Below are 22,013 nucleotides of genomic sequence, written 5' to 3'. Positions count from 1 at the left end.
TACCAAACACTTTAGTGATTCCAATTTCTCACACTGGTAAGCTATGGATGATTAAAACACAGAGCATTATGTGTACCGCTATTAACTAATTGTTAATTCGTGAACTTTACTTTCTGTATAGCAATACTTCAGTTTAAATTTAGATCAATTCAGTATATCTATAATGATCAGAAATTTACAAACAAAAATATATGTTGCAAAGGAACCCTTCTGATTTAAATACATTATGCTATAAATATATAACCTGACACACACAAGGTTAATAAGCACCATCTGGTTAACAGCTGATAATAAACGCATTATTGTCCTCCCTACTATTTTTTCTTCTAAAAAGAACTTGATAATGCTAATAACAGATGCTTATACATACATTCATACATACATGTAAGTGTTTGTTAATGATCAAGTATTAGAGGTGTGCCAAGGATAGGTAAGTTTGTTTGTTTGTTTGCTTGTTTATTTTCTTGTTGAATGATTTAATAACTGTGGAACCATTTTTTAAAGAAGCAGACTGAGTACAGAGAATAATAGATTTATTTAACATGCCCTGCATGGAACCCCCTGACATGGGCAACCTCAGCCGAGTCTCTCCGAACAATAGACCGTAACAGCATTTATAGACAGAATGACGTATGATGCTGTGAGCTGGTCCAGTCACATGCTCGCAAGAAGTGTTGCCTTGGGGTCAGGTCTCTGGCCATTGGGTTCCTGTGTCGTTAAAACAGATGTATCCTGCTTTGTGAAACGTCCGCCCGGGAAAACAGAAACCCCACAGACACTGAGAGGCCAGCTTCTGAGAAACAGCCTGGTTAGCAAAATAACAATTTGCTTGTTATCATGTCAGTATAACTTTTAATGTTTAATTAAAATATAGATAATTATATTAAGTACTTTGTGTGCCTTTAAATAATAGTTTACATTAATTAATACACAAACGAATAAATTAAAAAAGTCAGCGTTAATGATCTCAGGCGGATGTGACAGCGGCTTTGTTGGACTGTGCGCTCTCTCTGTCGCCGCGCTGCTTCAGCACCTCGGCCAGCAGCCGGGCTGTTGCCCCGCACCATGCCGCAGACAGCGCCTCTGAGCCCCGCGCGTCACTGCCGCACACCCCGGTCACAGGCGGGCTGTCCTTATTCTCCTCATCTGATCACAGGTTAACAATGATCCCCCTTTGCCTGTATCGTCTTAAAAGAACAAACAGGACTCTTTTAAATAGAGCGTTTTTTTCTATTGCAGATTAACGTTTATCTTAGTATTTTAAAAATGAGACTACGTCATAGGTCACAATTAAATAAACAGCAAGCAGACAGTAAAGGCAGGGAAGGCACGGAAGGAAGGCATAATGGCCCATTGTTAATAATAACAATAACAACAACAACAACAACAATAATAATACAAATACAAATAACATTGTTGGAATACCGGTACTTGCTCTTAAATTTTTAAAGCTGCTGATCAATTATCAGTGAAAGTCGTATTATATTATTGTACTTTGCCCGGTGCGAACAAACAAACAAACAAAATTAATAAACAACACAAACACACAAGCAACACCAAAAAAAAAAAAAAAAGATATTTGAATGTTCAGGATGTAAAATTTCATTTGCAGGATTTGTGACAAAGCACGTTTTCAGTTCAACACAAGGGGAATACAAGATGTTTTTCTATTTAAAGGTTCAAAGCATCAATTGTTAAATACATTAAACTATTAACCAAACACTACAATGCTGCCAGACCACCTTAAGAAAAATCAACACACTATCTCACGTGTCACAGCTTTTTACTAGCGTGAAAACAGCCAATGCTCAATTGATTATGTGTGCTGCTGCTCTCTCATTTTGATACTACTTTATTACTACTAATATTACTTTTACTATTTACTATTACTAGTTTTAATAATAGAACAATTAACAATTTTAATAGAACAATTTGTCATTGGCCACATGATCAATTGAATATAATGGACAGAAGAAGAGGCCAAATGCATATTCACACACACACACAAGTCCATGCACAAGAAAACAATGTCTGATTTGTGTATTTTAATTGATTTGCTATTACTCGAATCTTACAAGCATCTAATACAATTAATTTTCATTCTAAAATAATGTCTATGTTATTATTTATAAGCACCAGTATCCCTGTTTTTGAATTTGATGTTAGAGAGAGGGGGGGGGGTGGTAATAGAGGAAGAGTGCTTTCTTCTCACCCTAACAGTACAGAAAACGTCCACAATCCTGGATCAATCAGTACTTTCTCCGGAGTCCAGTGACAGTTCAGGACAGCCAGCAATGGAGACAGAAGTGCCGCTGGAAGGAGAAAAAACTAAATCGTGACACTGAGATGATGGTAGCTGTTTAGGTAAGTTCACACATTTTAATGACTATGTTCCTTCCAGAATCCCTGTACAAAATATGCAATTATGTCTCCCTCTTTCTCCCCCCTCTTTGTATAATTTTGAAATAGGGCCAGTAAAGTTTTTAATTGTTATCACCTTTATTTGTAGACATTTATATATATATATATTGTGCAATATAAATATTATGTGCAGAAGAAACTAGCTTTTACATTCCTGTTCATAATGTGTAGATATTTTATATTTCACAGAAGATATTTAAGAAACTAATCATTGAAAGTAACATGAGGTATAATATATATATATATATATATATATATATATATATATATATATATATATATATATATATATATATATATATATATATATATATATATATATGTGCCACTAGGTGTCATTGTCCACAAACAGAGTAAGCAAATCTGCTCCATCCTTCTTAATAATATAAAACAGCACCAAGTTGTGAGCTTTCTTGAGACAGCAATACAGGTTGAGATTAGGAATGTTAATTGTAAAAACTCCTCTAGTTTGTAAAAATATATACAATACATTTTAATTTGCTTTACTATTTATTAATAAAATCATTTTAAATTATTTTCCATTTAATAATTAATATAAAGCAGTAAATAAGTCTGCGTTTATTAATATAGTTGAGATTCGAGATGGAATTTAATGAAGAAACATATAAGATCAAACAAAAAATGACTGAACACATTAAATTGGTTTTCATGGGTTGAATTGCTTAGTAGACCAAGTTACTATATGTTCAGCTTATAGTAGCTGATAGCATTCGATTGTCTGACTTATTTCTAAACGGTGTATCAATGAATTAACACTAGAATCACAGTAACAAACCTTTAAGCTGTTTAAAATGCAAGAGCAAGAACAACAACAATTAAATGTAACAAACCGTGCAAAAATAAAGCTTGTGGTAATTTCATTATTGGTGCAATTACTAAACACGTACTATGTTTTATTATTATTACTATTTCATTCTTCTTCTTCTTCTTCTTCTTCTTCTTCTTCTTCTTCTTCTTCTTCTTCTTATTATTATTATTATTATTTTTATTATTATTTTTATTATTAAATGTGATTTGATTTCAATTTTAATTTCATTTCAGTTTCAGTGATTTTCAGTGAGGCTGCAGTTTTGCTCCGAAACACATGGTGTCCCTGTAATTAAAGAAATGTTTAAAACCCGCCATGTATTTCGAGTTCTCCTCAAATGTTTTTTTATTCTCATCACAATGCAGAAATGTGAGATTGTAGCACAGGAGGGCGAAGGCAAGACTGCTTTCATTTCGGCCTGTGTCGATATTCGTATATAAAACAAACCACAACATGTAGTTTTCTCTGAAGAGAACCTACATTGTTTGTGTTGCACAGTCGTTGTTCAGTGTATGTTGGGAAAACATATCTGTGTTCATCATGGGACATGTATATCACAGAAAAAAATGGGAGTATCGATGGACATTTCTCCATTTTACGTTCATGTTGCTGTTCTGGAAAATGACTTGTGCACAGATACGTTATTCCATTCAGGAGGAATTAAATAATGGTACTTTTGTTGGGAATATTGCAAAGGATCTTGGATTTGACATCGGGAGGCTTGCTAACCGAAATCTTCGTATTGTGGCGGCTTCAAAACAAGAGCTTTTTCAGGTAAATCCAAGGGATGGTGCTTTGTCTGTTAACCAGAATATCGACCGGGAGGAACTGTGCAGTAAAAGCGCCCATTGTTACGTTAACCTTAAGGCTGTCATAGAAAACCCTCTTGAAATGCATCATGTAACGGTAGAAATTATGGATGTAAATGACCATTCTCCCAGTTTTCCAGACAATGCTTACCGCTTGGAAATCCCCGAGTCCGCAGCGACCGGAGCTCGCTTCCAGTTAGAAGGTGCTCATGACCCAGATGTCGGTTTAAATGCCTTGCGTTTGTATAAACTCAGTCAAAACGAGCATTTTCAGTTGGAAATAGACGATCTCAGCGACGACATGAAAATCCCGGTTTTAGTGCTGCACAAACCTTTAGACCGAGAGCGTATCCCAGTTCACAATTTGCTCCTGACTGCCTTTGATGGTGGAAACCCACAGAGATCGGGTACACTTAACATTACTATAATTGTTCTCGACGTTAATGACAATGCGCCTGTGTTTGATCAACAGAAATACTCGGTAACGATACAGGAAAATGTTGCAATTGGCACGTTTTTAATACGAGTTAATGCTACAGATTTGGATGAAGGTGGCAGTGGGGACATAGAGTATGCGTTTGGCAAGAAATTCCGGAGTAGGGCGTCAGAGCTGTTTAATTTGGACAGTAAAACTGGGGAAATTACAGTTAAAGGATTAATTGATTTCGAAGAGAAGCAGTCTTATGAGATTAATGTTCAAGCGTCAGATAAAGGATCTGTGCCTTTAACTTCGCATTGCAATGTATTCGTAAAAGTGGAAGATGTTAACGACAATAGGCCAGAAATAGAGATCACTTCTTTGTCTAGCCTGATTCCCGAAGACGCTCATCCTGGTACTGTGGTAGCGCTGATGGGTGTTAGGGACCTGGATTCAGGAAAGAATGGTCAAATGATCTGCACATTACCCGAACATTTACCATTTGATCTGAAGCCCTCATCTGAGGAAAATTTCTATTCTTTGGTCACGAAGCGGTATTTAGACAGGGAGTCTGTAGCTCAATATGACATTACAATCACTGCGAAGGATTTAGGAAATCCATCTTTATCATCTGTTAAAACGATTGCATTGGAATTATCCGATGTAAATGACAACAGCCCCAAATTTCCCCAAAATCCATATACATTGTATTTATTTGAAAATAACTCTCCTGGTGCCTCTATATTCTCTGTAAGTGCGACAGATGCCGATCTAAATGAAAATGCCCGTGTTTCCTATGCCCTGGGAATGGAAATGGACAGATCAGTAACATCTTTCTTAAATATCAACCACGAAAACGGTAATATTTATGCTTTGAAGAGCTTTGATTTTGAAGAGGTTAAAAGCTTCCAATTCCAGGTGAAAGCTGACGATTCTGGAATACCATCTCTCAGCAGCAACGTCACAGTGAATGTGTATATCCTAGACCAGAACGACAATGCGCCAGTGATCCTGTCTCCAGTGAGTCCTAACGGGTCTGCTGAAGCGTTCCAGGAGATTCCAAGAAATGTGAACACAGGTTACTTGGTAACTAAAGTGAGAGTATATGATGCTGACATAGGATACAACGCCTGGTTGTCTTTTTCACTCCAACACGTTACTGACGACAGCCTATTTGCTTTGGAGCGTCATACTGGAGAAATCAGGACACTTCGTCCTTTAACGGAAGCAGACTACATTGAACACAAAATGGTGGTTCTGGTGAAAGACAACGGGAATATTTCCCTTTCCGCAACAGCAACTATACTTATTACCACAATCGAAAATACCGAATCGTTCGCCGTTTCTGACCTGCAAAATACAGTGAAACAAGAAGACAACAAATTAACATTTTATCTGATGGTAACACTGGGGTGTGTTTCAGGCTTGTTTGTCATCAGTATCATCACCTTAGTAATAATCCAGTGCTCTGGAAAGGGTAAATATTCATCCAGCTCTTCAAGGAAAACGGAATATATAGACGTAAGTGGGAACGGGACCCTGTGCCACAGCATCCAGTACAGAGCCGGGGATAAACGGTACATGTTAGTCGGACCCAGAATGAGCATAGGGTCTGCTATTGTCCCGGGAAGCAACGGGAACACACTCCGCGTCCCGGAGAACGACAGAAGAGCTTCAGGAGAGGTAAGCTCTGGTTGGATTTTCATTAAGCACAACTTTGTTATTTAACGTTATTTACTTGTCCAGATGTATAAACGCTGTTTAGAATGTATTTATATCTTCATCATGGAATGTATTTGTTTTATAATGCTTTACTCACAAATACATTACTTTTTAACGCGATAGAATGCTTATGTCATACTGTACAGTGCGTTTGTTCTTCAACATGATACTGAGATAATATCTGTCTGTCCTTATTTATTGCAAATATTTTGACAGTTTTTAGTTTAGTTAAACAAAAATCATAGTTTTGTTTAAACCTTACACACCAGTTAGGGAAATACATATTGTCGCCACAGATTTCCGCTGTTCCCTACCAGGTGTTTTCATGACTTTACAGACAATTAGATTATTTCTGTTTAAAGCAAAATCTGATTCAACGATATTTTGAGAATATGGAAAATAGTATATGTGGAAGCTCGCTGTTATAATTTTGATTTGGATTCATTTATCAGAGTTCATTGTGAATATAAATAAATACTTTTGCATGCGATTAAATGTAGGTGGTAGCAATCATGTTTGGTACACTCTTAGGACTAATGTGTTGAATTATTTCTGAGACGATTATTGTGTTGTAACACAAGGTTGTATTATTCTTCAACAAACACAACGTGTTCAATACATTAGTTCTTAGAGTGTAGATGTTGTAAGTAACGTGTATGCAGAGCTATAGTGGGCATATATTAAGCATTTACATTTAAAATATTCCTTCCTATTTTATTACTACAGATGTACACAACAGTTGAGGAAATACAGTTTCTCAACACAGAATTCAAATGTACCCAAATGTATGGATGCGTTTGCTTACAGTTTGACCAGTTTTTTGTAATGTAAGAACAGTTTTAAGGATATGCCTAAAACAGGGGGAATATATGTGGAGTTAAATTGGGATAATCAAAATGGTTTTGCTGTAGGTCACATTTCGGTGGTTTTTAATAAAATTATGTGTAGTTAAAATATTATAACGCAAGGTGTCACTATTATCACGTTACATTTAAAACCTTGGACAGTTCCAAAGCCCTACCTTCTCCAGTAGCGGTTCTCTTGTCGGAGAGCACAAAAGAAGTATCCGTGTGGGTAAGGAGCTCCGGATTCAATTCAGGCCTAAGGATATAATTTCGGTAACTGGACTTACACAACAACAATGAATGGCAGTGGATATAACATCCTATAAACTGGTGAATTCTTCCCAGGGAGTCTGGTAATTTTGCACGGATATTTTCGGAATATGTCCGCCATGAGATATCTCGGTCATAGGGAAAGATGGGAATATCGATGGACATTTCTCCATGTTGCCTTTCTGCTCTTCCTCTTGAAAAGGACCTCGGCTCAGATACGTTATTCCATTCAGGAGGAATTGTCAAAGGGTACCTTTGTTGGGAACATTGCCAAGGATCTGGGTTTCGACCCCAACAAAATTGCAGACCGAAGGTTTCGCATTGTTTCGGGAACAAAACAGCAGCTGTTTGAGGTAAACGAAAGAGACGGTACGTTGCTTGTTAATCAGAATATAGACAGAGAGGAACTGTGTAGCAAAATTTCTCCTTGTTATATTAACATAAAAGCTGTGGTAGAAAACCCGCTTGAAATCCACCATGTTACAATAGAAATTGTGGATGTAAATGATTACACCCCCAGTTTTCCACACAATGAGAAACGCTTGGAGATCTCCGAGTCCGCAGTGCCAGGAGCTCGCTTTCAGCTGGAGGGTGCACACGACCCAGATGTCGGTTTAAATGCCTTGAGATTATATAAACTTACTCCAAACGAACATTTTGAATTGGATGTAGTGAATCTTAGCGAATATAATAAAATCCCGTTTTTAGTTTTACAAAAGCCCTTAGACAGAGAGCGCATCCCCGTGTATAATTTGCTCCTGGCCGCATTTGACGGTGGGAAGCCACAGAAATCTAGCACTCTTAACATTACAGTCATTGTTCTTGACATCAACGACAATGCACCTGTATTTGATCAGCCAACGTATTCCGTCACACTGAAGGAGAACAGTCCGGTTGGCACATTTGTAATACGACTAAATGCATCCGATTTAGACGAGGGTGTTAATGGACAAGTTGAATACTCATTCGGTAACACCTTCAGGAGCAGGGTCTCTGAGCTTTTCCATTTGGACGGTAAAACCGGTGAAATCCGGGTTAAAGGTTTGATTGACTTCGAAGAGGAGCAGGTGTATGAGATTAATGTGCAGGCCTCTGATAAGGGCACGACTCCATTCACGACTCATTGTAATGTTTTTGTAAAGATTGAAGATGTAAACGACAATAGGCCCGAGATAGAAGTCACATCTGTGTCCAGTGTAATTCCAGAAGACGCCCAGCTCGGTACTGTAATAGCTCTGGTCGGCTTGACAGACCTCGATTCTGGTCCGAATGGTCAGATAGTTTGCACATTATCGGAAAACATGCCATTTGATTTGAAACCCTCATCTGAAGAACATTTTTATTCCTTGGTGACAAAGCGTAAGTTAGATAGGGAGTCCACGCCTCTTTACAACATCACAATTACAGCACATGACTTAGGAAAGCCTTCATTATCATCTTTTAAAACCGTCAGTGTTGAGTTATCAGATGTAAATGACAACCGACCCAAATTTTCCCAGGAACCCTACACATTATATTTGCTGGAAAATAATCCCCCTGGGGCGTCCATATTTTCAGTCAGCACGTCTGATGCGGATGAAAATGAAAATGCGCTCGTTTGTTATGCACTGGGAAATGATTTGATGGACAGAACGGTAACCTCTTTCTTAAATATCAATTCAGAAAACGGGAATATCTATGCATTGAAAAGTTTTGACTTTGAGGAACTGAAGAACTTTCAATTCCAAGTCATAGCCAAAGATGCCGGAATGCCCTCGCTTAGCAGCAACGTCACCGTGAACGTTTTCATCATCGACCAGAACGACAATGCGCCAATAATCCTGTTCCCCTTAAGCGAGAACGGGTCAGCTGAAGCGGTGGAGAAAATCCCCAAAAATGCAAACTCAGGCTATTTAGTGTCGAAAGTAAGAGCCTATGATGCTGATATAGGATACAACGCTTGGTTATCATTCTCACTACAGCAAGTCACAGACTCCAGTCTGTTTGGTTTGGATCGCTATACAGGACAAATCAGGACACTCCGTCCAATTATGGAAACGGACGGCAGTGAGCATAAATTGACCATTCAGGTGAAAGACAATGGAAACGCTTCTTTCTCTGCAACAGCAACTATATATGTTACTACTTATGAGAACACAGAATCCTTTGCCGTTTCTGACATTAATAATGCAGCCAAAAGTGTTGAGGAAAACAGTGTAACGTTTTATTTGATTGTATCCCTGGGCTCAGTCTCAGCCTTGTTCGTGATCAGCATCATCACCTTAATCATAATCCAGTGCTCCAGACCCAGAGGCTCATCCAAGTCCTCTCGCGATTCAAAATACATTGACATCAGCGGGAACGGGACCCTGTGCCACAGCATCCAGTACAGAGCCGGGGAGAAACGGTACATGTTAGTCGGACCCAGGATGAGCATAGGGTCTGCTATTGTCCCGGGAAGCAACGGGAACACACTCCGCGTCCCGGAGAACGGCAGAAGAGCTTCAGGAGAGGTAAGCTCTGGTTGCATATTTCAAGAATCTTATTTTCCTGCCCCATATAACGCCGTTCATAAAAGTGTTTATCATATCTGGGTTGGGTATTGTATTTGAATTTCAAGTTGATGCGCTCTATGTTTTCACCAATATTTCCAAAATTCATGCAGAAAAACAGGTTGATGAAGCTTTCAGAAATAAATATGAATCAGATCAGGCTTAGCGGTAAAGCAACTTCCTTTTTAATTTTCTATATTTTGAAGTATGTGGTTGAAAAAGCAACCATCGCTGTGGTGAATACGATTATATTTGTATTCCGATCTGCAACTTTTCATTTTTTATAACCTACAGTAGGTCCACATTAAGGTACCTTCAGATTGGCGACGCATGGTGTCACTGTTACCAAAGATTACATTTAAAATCCTCTGATAAATCTGAAGCCCTACCCATATCAGGGCCAGCTTTCTTCTCACAAAACAGAGCTGCAAAGGAGCTGGTATGGGAAACGACGTCCATTTTATATGTAGGCCTGCAAATATAATTTCACAATTTGGATGTAAATGAAGGCGTGGATTTATGTGGATTTCATATTATGCAGAGAAAAAGGCACATTTGACTGAGGGTTGTTACGGATCTTTTGTGAATATTGTCGTCATGAAGTATAGTGCTCACAGGACAAGATGCGAGAGGGAATGGACGTTTGTGCATTTCGCGTTTCTATTGTTGCTGTGGAAAACAACTTCAGCGGAGATACGCTATTCAATAGAGGAGGAAGCTAAAGTGGGAACTTTTATTGGAAATATTGCGAAGGATCTGGGAATCGACTCCAGCAGACTAACCGATCGAAGGTTCCGCATTGTGTCAGGGGCAAAACAGGAGCTTTTCCAGGTAAATCAAAAAGACGGTTCTATATTTGTTCACGATGTTATAAACAGAGAGGAAGTGTGCAGTAAGACCTCCCCGTGTTATATCAACCTCAAAACAGTTATTGAGAATCCGCTTGAAATCCATCACGTTGTAATAGAAATTATCGATATCAATGATCATTCTCCAAATTTTCCAGATAAACAGCAACGCTTAGAAATTTCGGAATCCACTTTGCCTGGAGCTCGATTCCAATTAGTGGCAGCGCACGACCCAGATGTTGGTTTAAATGCCTTACGCAATTATAAACTTAGCCAAAACGACCATTTTGAATTAAAGGTGGAAGATCTAAGCGAAGATAATAAGATTCCCATATTAGTACTGCAGAAACCTTTAGACAGGGAAAATATCCCAGTGTACAATTTGCAACTGACTGCATTTGACGGCGGGAGTCCACAGAAATCGGGCGAGCTTAATATCACTGTTATTGTTCTCGACATCAACGACAATGCACCCGTGTTTCTACAGGAAAAATATTCGGTTAACTTGCGGGAAAATTCCCCCAAAGGTACATTTGTGGTAAGAGTTAATGCATCAGATTTAGATGACGGTATGAATGGAGATGTAGAATACTCCTTTGGAAGTACAATTCGGAGTAGGGTGTCTGAGCTGTTTGATTTGCATAGTAAAACTGGGGAAATCCGAGTTAAAGGGCTTATCGACTTTGAGGAAAAACGAGCATATGAAATTAATATTCAAGCCTCAGATAAGGGATCGGTCCCATTGGTTGCACATTGCAATGTTTTTGTCAAGATTGAGGATGTCAATGACAATAGACCTGAGATTGATGTCACATCTTTGTTTAGCTCAATTCCCGAGGATACAAACCCCGGTACTGTGATAGCTCTGATTAGTATTACTGACCTAGACTCTGGCACGAACGGTCAAGTCGTCTGTACATTGAGTGAAAGCCTATTTGATCTGAAACCTTCGACTCAGGACAATTTTTATTCCTTGGTGACAAAAGGGAATTTGGACAGAGAGGCAATTACCCAGTACAATATAACAGTAACAGCGAGAGATTTAGGAAGCCCCTCCCTGTCGTCTTTTAAATCCATTAGTGTGGAGCTGTCAGATGTCAATGACAATACCCCGACATTTTCACAAAACCCTTACACGTTATATTTACAAGAAAATAACGTTCCAGGAACTTCGATATTTTCTGTAACAGCATACGATCTAGATCAAAATGAAAACGCCCAGGTTTCATATAAGCTAGGGAATTACTTCATGGAGAAGACCGTAACTTCTTTTTTGAATATCAATTCCGACAATGGGAATATCTATGCCCTGAAAAGCTTTGACTTTGAAAAACTTAAAACCTTCAGCTTCCAAGTTATAGCGACAGACTCGGGAGCTCCACCGCTCAGCAGCAACGTCACTGTCAACGTTTTCATCCTTGACCAGAACGACAATGCGCCAGTGATCCTGTCTCCATTGAGCCCTAACGGGTCTGCTGAGGCTGTGGAGGAAATTCCCCGGAATGTGAATGCAGGTTACTTGGTCACTAAAGTGAGGGCTTATGACGCTGATATTGGATACAACGCCTGGTTGTCTTTCTCACTTCAGCAAGTTACTGACTCCAGTCTTTTTGGTTTAGATAAATATACAGGACAAATCAGGACACTTCGTTCTCTCACAGAAGCGGACGAGACTGAACATAAACTGATTATACAGGTGAAAGACAATGGGAACTTGTCGCACTCTTCAACAGCAACTGTAGTCATTCTAACTATGGAGGACAAAGAAGCTTTTGCAGTTTTAGACATTAAGAACAATGCTAAATCACAAGAAGAAAGCAGCCTCACTTTTTACTTAATAGTAACCCTGGCATCGGTTTCATTTCTGTTCGTAATCAGTATAGTCACACTTGTTGCCATGCAGTGTTGCAGACCCAGGCGTTATTTGAATCAGAGTTACACCGGAGATTTTGCAGACGTCAGCGGGAACGGGACACTTTGCCACAGTATCCAATACAGAGCCGGGGAGAAGCGTTTCATGGTCGTTGGACCTAGAATGAGCATAGGGTCTACTATTGGCTTAGGAAGCAACGGGAATACTCTTGTCATTGCAGACAATGGAAGGAGAAAATCCGGAGAGGTAAGATACGGTTACATTCTTTATTAATTAGCTACACATTTGCTTTCAGTTTGGTGTGGGCATCATACTTATCTTGTTTAAAGTATTTCTGTGCATATTTTGAGGTATCATAGCCTTAGATTAATTTAAACAGTGAGGTTAACTCTACGAATATAAATACTGTTGTCTGAAATACAGAAGTATTGGTGATGTGTGATGGCAGCTTTGAACAATATATTTGTCAAGATCATAAATCAGAGACATATTTTAAACATTCATTAAATATTGGGCTTGGGTTCAGTTATGCCTTATTGATGTGTGTATGTATGTATGCACGTATGTACTTAACATATGTAAATATATAGGGTCGTTCTACATGTGTTGGATATCCATAAGGGGATATTTACAGTGGCATAGCATCCCTAACCGCTTGAATCTTCCATGTGTATCTATTTCAAGATTAGTTTGATTCTCTTCTGAACAATTACGCACAGAATAAAACGATGACTTTTGATATACAAAATAAAAGCTTTTTTGTGAGTGAATTCAAATCAAAATATGATGTGCCTCACAATATTGAATGAAAATCATGACGGATCCCGAAATGTATTAGTGCTCCAGAATAGTCTAATTGCCGAAGAAATTAGTTATAGATGTCTATCTTTTCAATTAATCGCCTGTAGGTCTAATATGTATTGCGTGTCTGTGTGCTTTTAGTAACCATACGGGTATGTATGTACGTATTTATTATTGTTCTTAAAATTACACACACACATATATTCATTTTAATTTTCATGTTTCTCAACACACGGTGTCACTATTATCAAAGATTACAGTATTAAGTCCTGCATCCATCCAGACTACTGATAACAGTGGGCGGGTTTCGCTTGAAATACAAAGCAGGGAAGAGGCGTATGGGAGAGCAGTCACAGGACCAGCAACTTATTTTTTGCTCGTTATCAAACATACGTATATTTCTGTCCCTGGATTTAAAATAACAGCCTTAATGGGCGTCTTTAAACTGTTGCTAATATTATTGCAGTGTGTTCCGTTTATTTTGCAGTAATATTGTCTGTCTGTTTTCGCAATGAAACACAGGCACCACAGAAAACGATGGGAATATCGTTGGACGTTTCTCCATTTTGTGTTTCTTTTGTTCTCCTGGAAAGGGGTTTCGGCACAAATAAGATATTCGATTGAAGAGGAAATGCAGTCTAGGGCAGTTGTGGGAAATATTGCTCGGGATCTAGGGTTCAATATTGAAAAATTGAGGGACCGGGGGTTTCGTGTTGTCTCCGGATCTAAAGAACAGCTTTTTCAGGTAAATCAAATGGACGGAGCTTTATTTGTCAATGGGAATATAGACAGGGAAGAATTATGCCATAAGAACAGTAAATGCTTTATTAACCTTAAAGCGGTCATTGAAAATCCTCTGGAAATGCATCATATTGAAGTAGAAATTCTGGATATAAATGATCATTCACCGAATTTCCCCGAAAAGGATAAACGCTTGGAAATAGCAGAGTCTGCAATGCCGGGAGCGCGATTCCACTTGCAAGGTGCGTATGACCCAGATGTGGGCATTAATTCAATACGATCTTATAAACTGAAACAAAACGACAACTTTCAGTTAGAAGTGAAAGATCGAGGGGAAGATAAGAAAATTCCCGTCCTAGTTTTACAAAAGGCCTTAGACAGAGAGAGGAAACCGCAGCATATTTTACTCCTGACAGCCTGTGATGGGGGAACACCGGAGAGATCGGGGATTCTCAAAATCACTGTAATAGTCATAGATATCAATGACAATGCACCTGTTTTTGATCAAGAAATCTATTCAGTAACTGTCAAGGAAAACATACCCATCGGTACTTTTTTAATTAAAGTGAATGCAACAGATTTGGATGATGGGCCTAACGGAGAGGTGTTTTATTCCTTGGGTAATGCTATAGGAAGTAAAGAATATGAAGTATTTGATTTGGATGTCAACACCGGGGAAATCAAAGTGAAAGGAATAATAGATTTTGAGGAACATCGGAATTATGAATTAGAGATACAAGCGACGGATAAAGGACAAGTCCCGTTTACTGTGGATTGCAGCGTTTTTGTAAAGGTCGAAGATGTGAACGACAACAGGCCAGAGATAGAAATCACTTCTTTGTCTAATGTGATACCCGAGGACGGGCACCCAGGTACTGTGGTGGCGCTCATGGGTGTTACAGATCTGGATTCTGGCACGAATGGCCAGATTGTGTGCACCATACCCGAAAACGTGCCTTTCGAGCTGAGACCATCGTCTAGGGAGAATTTCTATTCCTTAGTGACCAATCGTAAATTAGACCGAGAGGTCACGTCTGTGTATAATGTTACTATAATTGCAAATGATCTAGGTATTCCTTCTTTGTCATCTTGTAAATCTCTCACAGTCGTGGTGTCGGATGTAAATGATAACAGTCCCAAATTTACGCAGAATCCATACTCGGTGTATTTGCTTGAGAACAACGTACCCGGTGCCTCCATATTTTCAGTAAGCGCTACAGATGCAGATCTTAATGAAAATGCTTTGGTTTCATACATGTTGGGAAATTATTTTGTGGACACACAAGTAACATCTTTCTTAAACATCAATTCAGAAAACGGTAACATTTATGCATTAAAAAGCTTTGATTTTGAACAGCTTAAAACTTTTAAATTCCAAGTTATAGCAAAAGACTCTGGAGTTCCGTTTCTAACCAGCAACGTCACTGTCAATGTTTTCATCCTTGACCAGAACGACAATGCGCCAGTGATCCTGTCTCCATTGAGCCCTAACGGGTCTGCTGAGGCTGTGGAGGAAATCCCCCGGAATGTGAAGGCAGATTATTTGGTCACTAAAATGAGAGCCTATGACGCAGACATTGGATACAACGCCTGGTTGTCTTATTCCCTGGAGCAGATTACTGACCCCAGTCTCTTTACTTTGGATCGCTATACAGGACAAATCAAGACAATTCGTCCAATCACAGAAGCGGACGACAATGAACATAAATTGATTATTCAGGTGAAAGACAATGGGAACGTGTCACTTTCCACAACAGCAACTGTACTTATCACCATCGTTGAGAATAAGGAAGCTTTTGCAGTGTCTGACTTTAAAAGTCCAGTCAAAAATGTGGAACAAAACAATGTAACTTTTTATTTAATTATCACATTGGGTTCAGTTTCTGTTTTGTTCTTGTTCAGCATCATCACACTCATAATAATGCAGTGTTCCAGATCAAAGTACAATTCAGCAGAGTCCCGGGACAAAAATTACGCAGATGTCAGCGGGAACGGGACCCTGTGCCACAGCATCCAGTACAGAGCCGGGGAGAAACGGTACATGTTAGTCGGACCCAGGATGAGTATAGGGTCTGCTATTGTCCCGGGAAGCAACGGGAACACTCTCCGTGTCCCGGAGAACGGAAGGAACTCATTCCTTGAAGTAAGTTCATTTTTTTCATTATGCACAACTGGTATTAATTGCAAATCTCTGTATATCACTCTATCTCATAAAGTATTTCAGGTGCATGTGGTCAAATATTGTGTTCAAAAATAGGTTTCTAAAGACTCGTACATTTTTTAAGACCTGTTCTAGTTTAAACGCACGCTGTTTTCAACGTGTTGAGCGTATATATAGTATATAATTTGTTTCAAATTAAATAGTAGCACTTCTTTATATTCATGTTGTTTATCTATTTAACGACAGTGGTTCTGTATGGCAGTAAGCTTGCTGATAAGTTATGTGAAATTGTAGTATTGGAAGAAGTGCCATAACATGAAGGTGATGTCGACAATGGAACATTAAGACGTTGAGATTGTGTTTTGTAGCGGGTGATGTGGATTTTTGTTGTCGTTGTTGTTTTTATTCAGGCTCATAATGCATTATTTTTCAATTTGTAATATTATAGTTAATCGGTGCTTAAATGCTTATATGTATGTATATATATATTAATGAGAAATTGAACAGGTGTTCCTAATAATCCTTTAGGTGAGTGTACATATATATATATATATATATATATATATATATATATATATATACACACTCACCTAAAGGATTATTAGGACACCTGTTCAATTTCTCATTAATGCAATTATCTAACCAACCAATCACATGGCAGTTGCTTCAATGCATTTAGGGGTGTGGTCCTGGTCAAGACAATCTCCTGAACTCCAAACTGAATGTCTGAATGGGAAAGAAAGGTGATTTAAGCAATTTTGAGCGTTGGTGCCAGACGGGCCGGTCTGAGTATTTCACAGTTACTGGGATTTTCACGCACAACCATTTCTAGGGTTTACAAAGAATGGTGTGAAAAGGGAAAAACATCCAGTATGCGGCAGTCCTGTGGGCGAAAATGCCTTGTTGATGCTAGAGGTCAGAGGAGAATGGGCCGACTGATTCAAGCTGATAGAAGAGCAACTTTGACTGAAATAACCACTCGTTACAACCGAGGTATGCAGCAAAGCATTTGTGAAGCCACAACACGTACAACCTTGAGGCGGATGGGCTACAACAGCAGAAGACCCCACCGGGTACCACTCATCTCCACTACAAATAGGAAAAAGAGCCTACAATTTGCACAAGCTCACCAAAATTGGACAGTTGAAGACTGGAAAAATGTTGCCTGGTCTGATGAGTCTCGATTTCTGTTGAGACATTCAGATGGTAGAGTCAGAATTTGGCGTAAACAGAATGAGAACATGGATCCATCATGCCTTGTTACCACTGTGCAGGCTGGTGGTGGTGGTGTAATGGTGCGGGGGATGTTTTCTTGGCACACTTTAGGCCCCTTAGTGCCAATTGGGCATCGTTTAAATGCCACGGCCTACCTGAGCATTATTTCTGACCATGTCCATCCCTTTATGACCACCATGTACCCATCCTCTGATGGCTACTTCCAGCAGGATAATGCACCATGTCACAAAGGTCGAATCATTTCAAATTGGTTTCTTGAACATGACAATGAGTTCACTGTACTAAACTGGCCCCCACAGTCACCAGATCTCAACCCAATAGAGCATCTTTGGGATGTGGTGGAACGGGAGCTTCGTGCCCTGGATGTGCATCCCACAAATCTCCATCAACTGCAAGATGCTATCCTATCAATATGGGCCAACATTTCTAAAGAATGCTTTCAGCACCTTGTTGAATCAATGCCACGTAGAATTAAGGCAGTTCTGAAGGCGAAAGGGGCTCAAACACAGTATTAGTATGGTGTTCCTAATAATCATTTAGGTGAGTGTATATATATATATATATATATATATATATATATATATAGAGAGAGAGAGAGATAGATAGATAGATAGATAGGTAGATACACACACGTATAAACAATTAAAAATGAAATAAAACTCCAACAATTCTGTTTCCAATACCCAGTAACATAACACAATCAACCAGTAAATAATAATATATTCTTCTTCTGCAATTGCCGAAATTTACACTTTTGGAAACATATACAGTATGTGTTTTTTTCCACCAATATTTGTTTCCTTCCTGGAAGGAATATTACTTTACATTAGTAATAATTTCTGAAGGAGATCGTGGAATGTCTGTGCTACTGCAGGACTGCGACACATGGTGTCAGTATTATCAAAGAATATATTTTAAAACCTTCACTAGAATTGCAGCCATACCCTAAAGGGTTACCACTGTCTCGTAATACAAAGAAGGGGGATAGGCATATCGCAAAGGAGATGTGGTGCCGTGCAGTTTGTATTTAATCAGTTGAATTATTTTTTTTAGACCTGGATATCAATAAGGAACACCGATGATCGTCAACATTTCATTACCCACTTCATCGCAGGGCGCTCTGTTCAGGCTGTGTGATATTTTCTGAATATTACCGTCATGATACAAAAGGATATTAGAAAAAGATGGGAGTATCGATGGAGATTTCTCCATTTTGCTTTTCTGTTGACATTTTCCAATGGATGTTCCTCGCAAATACGGTATTCTATTCAGGAGGAATTGGAAGCAGGTGCTTTTGTGGGAAATGTCGCTCGGGATCTAGGGTTCAACATTGGAAAACTGAAGGACCGGGGATTTCGTGTTGTCTCTGTATCAAAAGAACAGCTCTTTCAGGTAAATCAAAATGATGGTACTTTACTTGTCAATGGAAATATAGACCGAGAGGAGCTGTGTCATAAAAACAGTAAGTGCTTCATAAATCTAAAAGCTGTTGTAGAAAATCCGCTAGAAATGCATCATGTTGAAGTAGAAATTCTGGATATAAATGATCACAACCCGAGTTTCCCAGAAAAGCACAAACGCTTGGAAATCTCGGAGTCCACTCTGCCGGGGACCCGTTTCCATTTGGAGAGTGCGCATGATCCCGATATCGGTGTCAACTCTTTAAGATTGTACAGATTAAGTCAAAGCGACTGCTTTAAGCTTGAAGTAAAGGACCGTGGCGAAGAAAACAAAATTCCGATTTTAATTTTACAAACTCCTTTAGACAGAGAAAAGGTACGAGAACATAATTTGTCGTTGATAGCTTTTGATGGAGGAACCCCAGAGAGATCTGGTATTCTGAATATCACCGTGATAGTTCTAGATAACAATGACAATACTCCCGCTTTTGACCAGGAAGTATATTCGGTAAATCTTCAGGAAAATGTCGCTATTGGCACTTTTGTGATACAAGTAAACGCAACTGACCCGGACGAAGGTAGCAATGGAGAAGTGCTCTATTCATTCGGCAGGAGTTCGCGGTCTGCAGTGTATGATGCTTTTGATCTTGATGTCAATACAGGCAAAATCAGTGTGAAGGGGTTGATTGACTTTGAACAGAAGCAGAATTACGAAATTGACATACAAGCCTCAGATAAGGGACAGGTGCCTTTTACCGTGCACTGCACTGTGTTTGTAAAGATTGAAGATTTAAACGACAATGCGCCGGAGATTGACGTCACCTCGCTGTCTAATGTAATACCGGAAGACGCGCGTCCTGGTACTGTAATTGCTCTGATAGGGGTTGCAGATCTGGATTCCGGCGTGAACGGACAGGTTGTTTGTAGGATATCCGCAAATTTGCCTTTTGAATTGAAACCATCCTCTGGTGAAAAATTCTACTCACTTGTGATAAAACGCAGTTTAGACCGGGAAGCCACATCTGTATATAATATTACAATATTAGGAAAAGATTTGGGAACTCCTTCTTTATCGTCCTTCAAAACAATCACAGTGTTAGTGTCGGATATAAATGACAATTGTCCTGAATTTTCCCAGAATCCGTACTCAGTTTATATACTGGAGAACAACGTTCCCGGGGCCTCCATATTCTCAGTGAGCGCCATGGATGCGGATCAAAATGAAAATGCTGTGGTTTCCTACATGTTGGGAAACACTGTTGCAGACATTACAATGACATCTTTCTTAAACATCAACCCAGAAAATGGTAACATTTATGCATTAAAGAGTTTTGACTTTGAAACGCTAAAGAGCTTTACATTCCAAGTTATAGCAAAAGACTCAGGAGCTCCACCGCTCAGCATCAACGTCTCCGTTAATGTTTTCATCCTTGACCAGAACGACAATGCGCCAGTGATCCTGTCTCCATTGAGCCCTAACGGGTCTGCTGAGGCTGTGGAGGAAATTCCACGAAACGTGAATGTCGATTATTTGGTCACTAAAGTGAGAGCCTATGACGCAGACATTGGATACAACGCCTGGTTGTCTTATTCCCTGGAGCAGATTACTGACCCCAGTCTCTTTGCTTTGGATCGCTATACAGGACAAATCAAGACAATTCGTCCAATCACAGAAGCGGACGACATTGAACATAAATTGATAATTCAGGTGAAAGACAATGGGAACGTGTCACTTTCCACAACAGCAACTATTCTTATTACTACCGTGGAGAATAAAGACGTTCTAGCCATTTCTGACCTCCAGAATACAGCAAAACACGACGACAGCAACAAATTAACATTTTACTTAATTGTAACGTTAGGCTCAGTTTCAGCATTGTTTGTGCTCAGTATTATTACTCTGATTATAATTCAATGTTCTAGACCAAGAGGGTTGGCATCTAAATATGAACGGGATACAAAATATGTTGACGTAAGTGGGAACGGGACCCTGTGCCACAGCATCCAGTACAGAGCCGGGGAGAAACGGTACATGTTAGTCGGACCCAGGATGAGCATAGGGTCTGCTATTGCCCCGGGAAGCAACGGGAACACTCTCCGCGTCCCGGAGAACGGCAGAAGAGCTTCAGGAGAGGTAATGCTAGATATTTGGTAAATAATATGTAATTGTATAATTGTTCAATTATATGTCACGTCAGATAATTTAGTTTGTTACACACAATCTTATATATCACTGGGCTATTTAAATATTTTCTCGCAGCGTTTCAGGAGAAATCATGACTTAACTGATATGCTTAATAATTGCAGTTGTCAGAATAGTGTTGATATTTTAGCGGAAATATATTGTTTCATAACAGTTTGATTTTTAATTATTTTATTTGTCTCCTAATATTTTACCATATATATATATATTTATATTTACATCATACTATATATTCAATTTTATTGATACTTGTATTCATCAATAGACCTATAATTAAAAAATATATACACTCTAGTTTAATGAACATCTGGCTTATTCTTGTGGTTTCAGTGCTATATCTCGCAAACATAGACGACAGTTTACCCGTAGTTTCTCCGGTTGCTACTTTTTAACTGGATAACTTTTATTTCCGACAGGTGAAGTTTTCTTTTTACGTAGTTGTTGTGTTTATTATACATATTGACTCTGTTGCTGCATTTAGAATTCCAGTTGTGCCTCTGGGGTGAGCTTTACTTTAAATCTGCACTTTATTTATGGCTATGAATCCGTTGTATTTATATATTTTTAGAAAAAGAAGTGACCTTATTGAATTGTCCAACTCTGGTATGTCGTTACTGCTCAAATTATAATTAAAACTTTTAATGTTGTATTACGTATTTATTATCGTAACTTATTTAATAAATCAAGTGTCCTAATATCTCATAGTACTAATAATACTAACTCTGATTATAATGGTAATAATTGCATTCGGTAGCTCAGTTTTCCGCAACACTAACTCCTGGGGAAAATAATAACTTTGATTTCCTCTTGAAACTATGTGTTCGCATTTACGTCCACACACACTCGCATTGTGATATCTTGTAATGTACTTGTCATACGCGTGGTGTCACTATGAGACAACAATA

General features: G+C 38.9%; 5 protein-coding genes across 5 annotated transcripts; all 5 read left to right on the top strand.

Moving 5' to 3' along the window:
- The first annotated feature begins 3,654 nt into the window (after positions 1–3,654).
- On the top strand, positions 3,655–6,308 carry LOC136763050 (protocadherin alpha-8-like). Its single transcript, XM_066716766.1, has one exon. It carries the CDS (start codon positions 3,791–3,793, stop codon positions 6,203–6,205), a length of 2,415 nt encoding a protein of 804 aa, XP_066572863.1. The 5' UTR covers positions 3,655–3,790; the 3' UTR covers positions 6,206–6,308.
- Positions 6,309–7,316: 1,008 nt separating this feature from the next.
- LOC136762720 (protocadherin alpha-8-like) lies at positions 7,317–10,315 on the top strand. The gene is made up of 2 exons (XM_066716280.1): positions 7,317–9,806; positions 10,244–10,315. Exons 1-2 carry the CDS (start codon positions 7,425–7,427, stop codon positions 10,313–10,315), a joined length of 2,454 nt encoding a protein of 817 aa, XP_066572377.1. The 5' UTR covers positions 7,317–7,424.
- Positions 10,300–12,839, top strand: LOC136762719 (protocadherin alpha-8-like). Its single transcript, XM_066716279.1, has one exon. The coding sequence runs from the start codon at positions 10,365–10,367 to the stop codon at positions 12,837–12,839; it is 2,475 nt and encodes an 824-aa protein (XP_066572376.1). The 5' UTR covers positions 10,300–10,364.
- An 885-nt stretch (positions 12,840–13,724) lies between these two features.
- LOC136762717 (protocadherin alpha-8-like) lies at positions 13,725–16,614 on the top strand. The gene is made up of 2 exons (XM_066716278.1): positions 13,725–16,251; positions 16,564–16,614. The coding sequence occupies exons 1-2, from the start codon at positions 13,879–13,881 to the stop codon at positions 16,612–16,614; spliced, it is 2,424 nt and encodes an 807-aa protein (XP_066572375.1). The 5' UTR covers positions 13,725–13,878.
- A 1,956-nt stretch (positions 16,615–18,570) lies between these two features.
- Positions 18,571–21,459, top strand: LOC136762716 (protocadherin alpha-13-like). Its single transcript, XM_066716277.1, has 2 exons — positions 18,571–21,039; positions 21,439–21,459. Exons 1-2 carry the CDS (start codon positions 18,664–18,666, stop codon positions 21,457–21,459), a joined length of 2,397 nt encoding a protein of 798 aa, XP_066572374.1. The 5' UTR covers positions 18,571–18,663.
- Positions 21,460–22,013: the final 554 nt, after the last annotated feature.

Source organism: Amia ocellicauda, chromosome 11 (assembly GCF_036373705.1).
Source record: "Amia ocellicauda isolate fAmiCal2 chromosome 11, fAmiCal2.hap1, whole genome shotgun sequence".
NCBI classification, from domain to species: domain Eukaryota; kingdom Metazoa; phylum Chordata; class Actinopteri; order Amiiformes; family Amiidae; genus Amia; species Amia ocellicauda.
The sequence above is the reverse complement of the archived record's forward strand: the minus strand, read 5'-3'. Positions and strand labels throughout refer to the sequence as shown.

What these genes read in the sequence shown, in the direction of transcription:
- LOC136763050 (XM_066716766.1), top strand. Translation starts at nt 3,791, where the DNA reads ATGGGACATGTATATCACAGAAAAAAATGGGAGTATCGATGGACATTT.
- LOC136762720 (XM_066716280.1), top strand. Translation starts at nt 7,425, where the DNA reads ATGTCCGCCATGAGATATCTCGGTCATAGGGAAAGATGGGAATATCGA. An exon ending in GCAGAAGAGCTTCAGGAGAG is followed by an intron (nt 9,807 to 10,243) that starts GTAAGCTCTGGT and finishes TACCCATATCAG; the next exon opens with GGCCAGCTTTCTTCTCACAA.
- LOC136762719 (XM_066716279.1), top strand. Translation starts at nt 10,365, where the DNA reads ATGTGGATTTCATATTATGCAGAGAAAAAGGCACATTTGACTGAGGGT.
- LOC136762717 (XM_066716278.1), top strand. Translation starts at nt 13,879, where the DNA reads ATGAAACACAGGCACCACAGAAAACGATGGGAATATCGTTGGACGTTT. An exon ending in GAAGGAACTCATTCCTTGAA is followed by an intron (nt 16,252 to 16,563) that starts GTAAGTTCATTT and finishes GTGAAATTGTAG; the next exon opens with TATTGGAAGAAGTGCCATAA.
- LOC136762716 (XM_066716277.1), top strand. Translation starts at nt 18,664, where the DNA reads ATGATACAAAAGGATATTAGAAAAAGATGGGAGTATCGATGGAGATTT. An exon ending in GCAGAAGAGCTTCAGGAGAG is followed by an intron (nt 21,040 to 21,438) that starts GTAATGCTAGAT and finishes TTGTGGTTTCAG; the next exon opens with TGCTATATCTCGCAAACATA.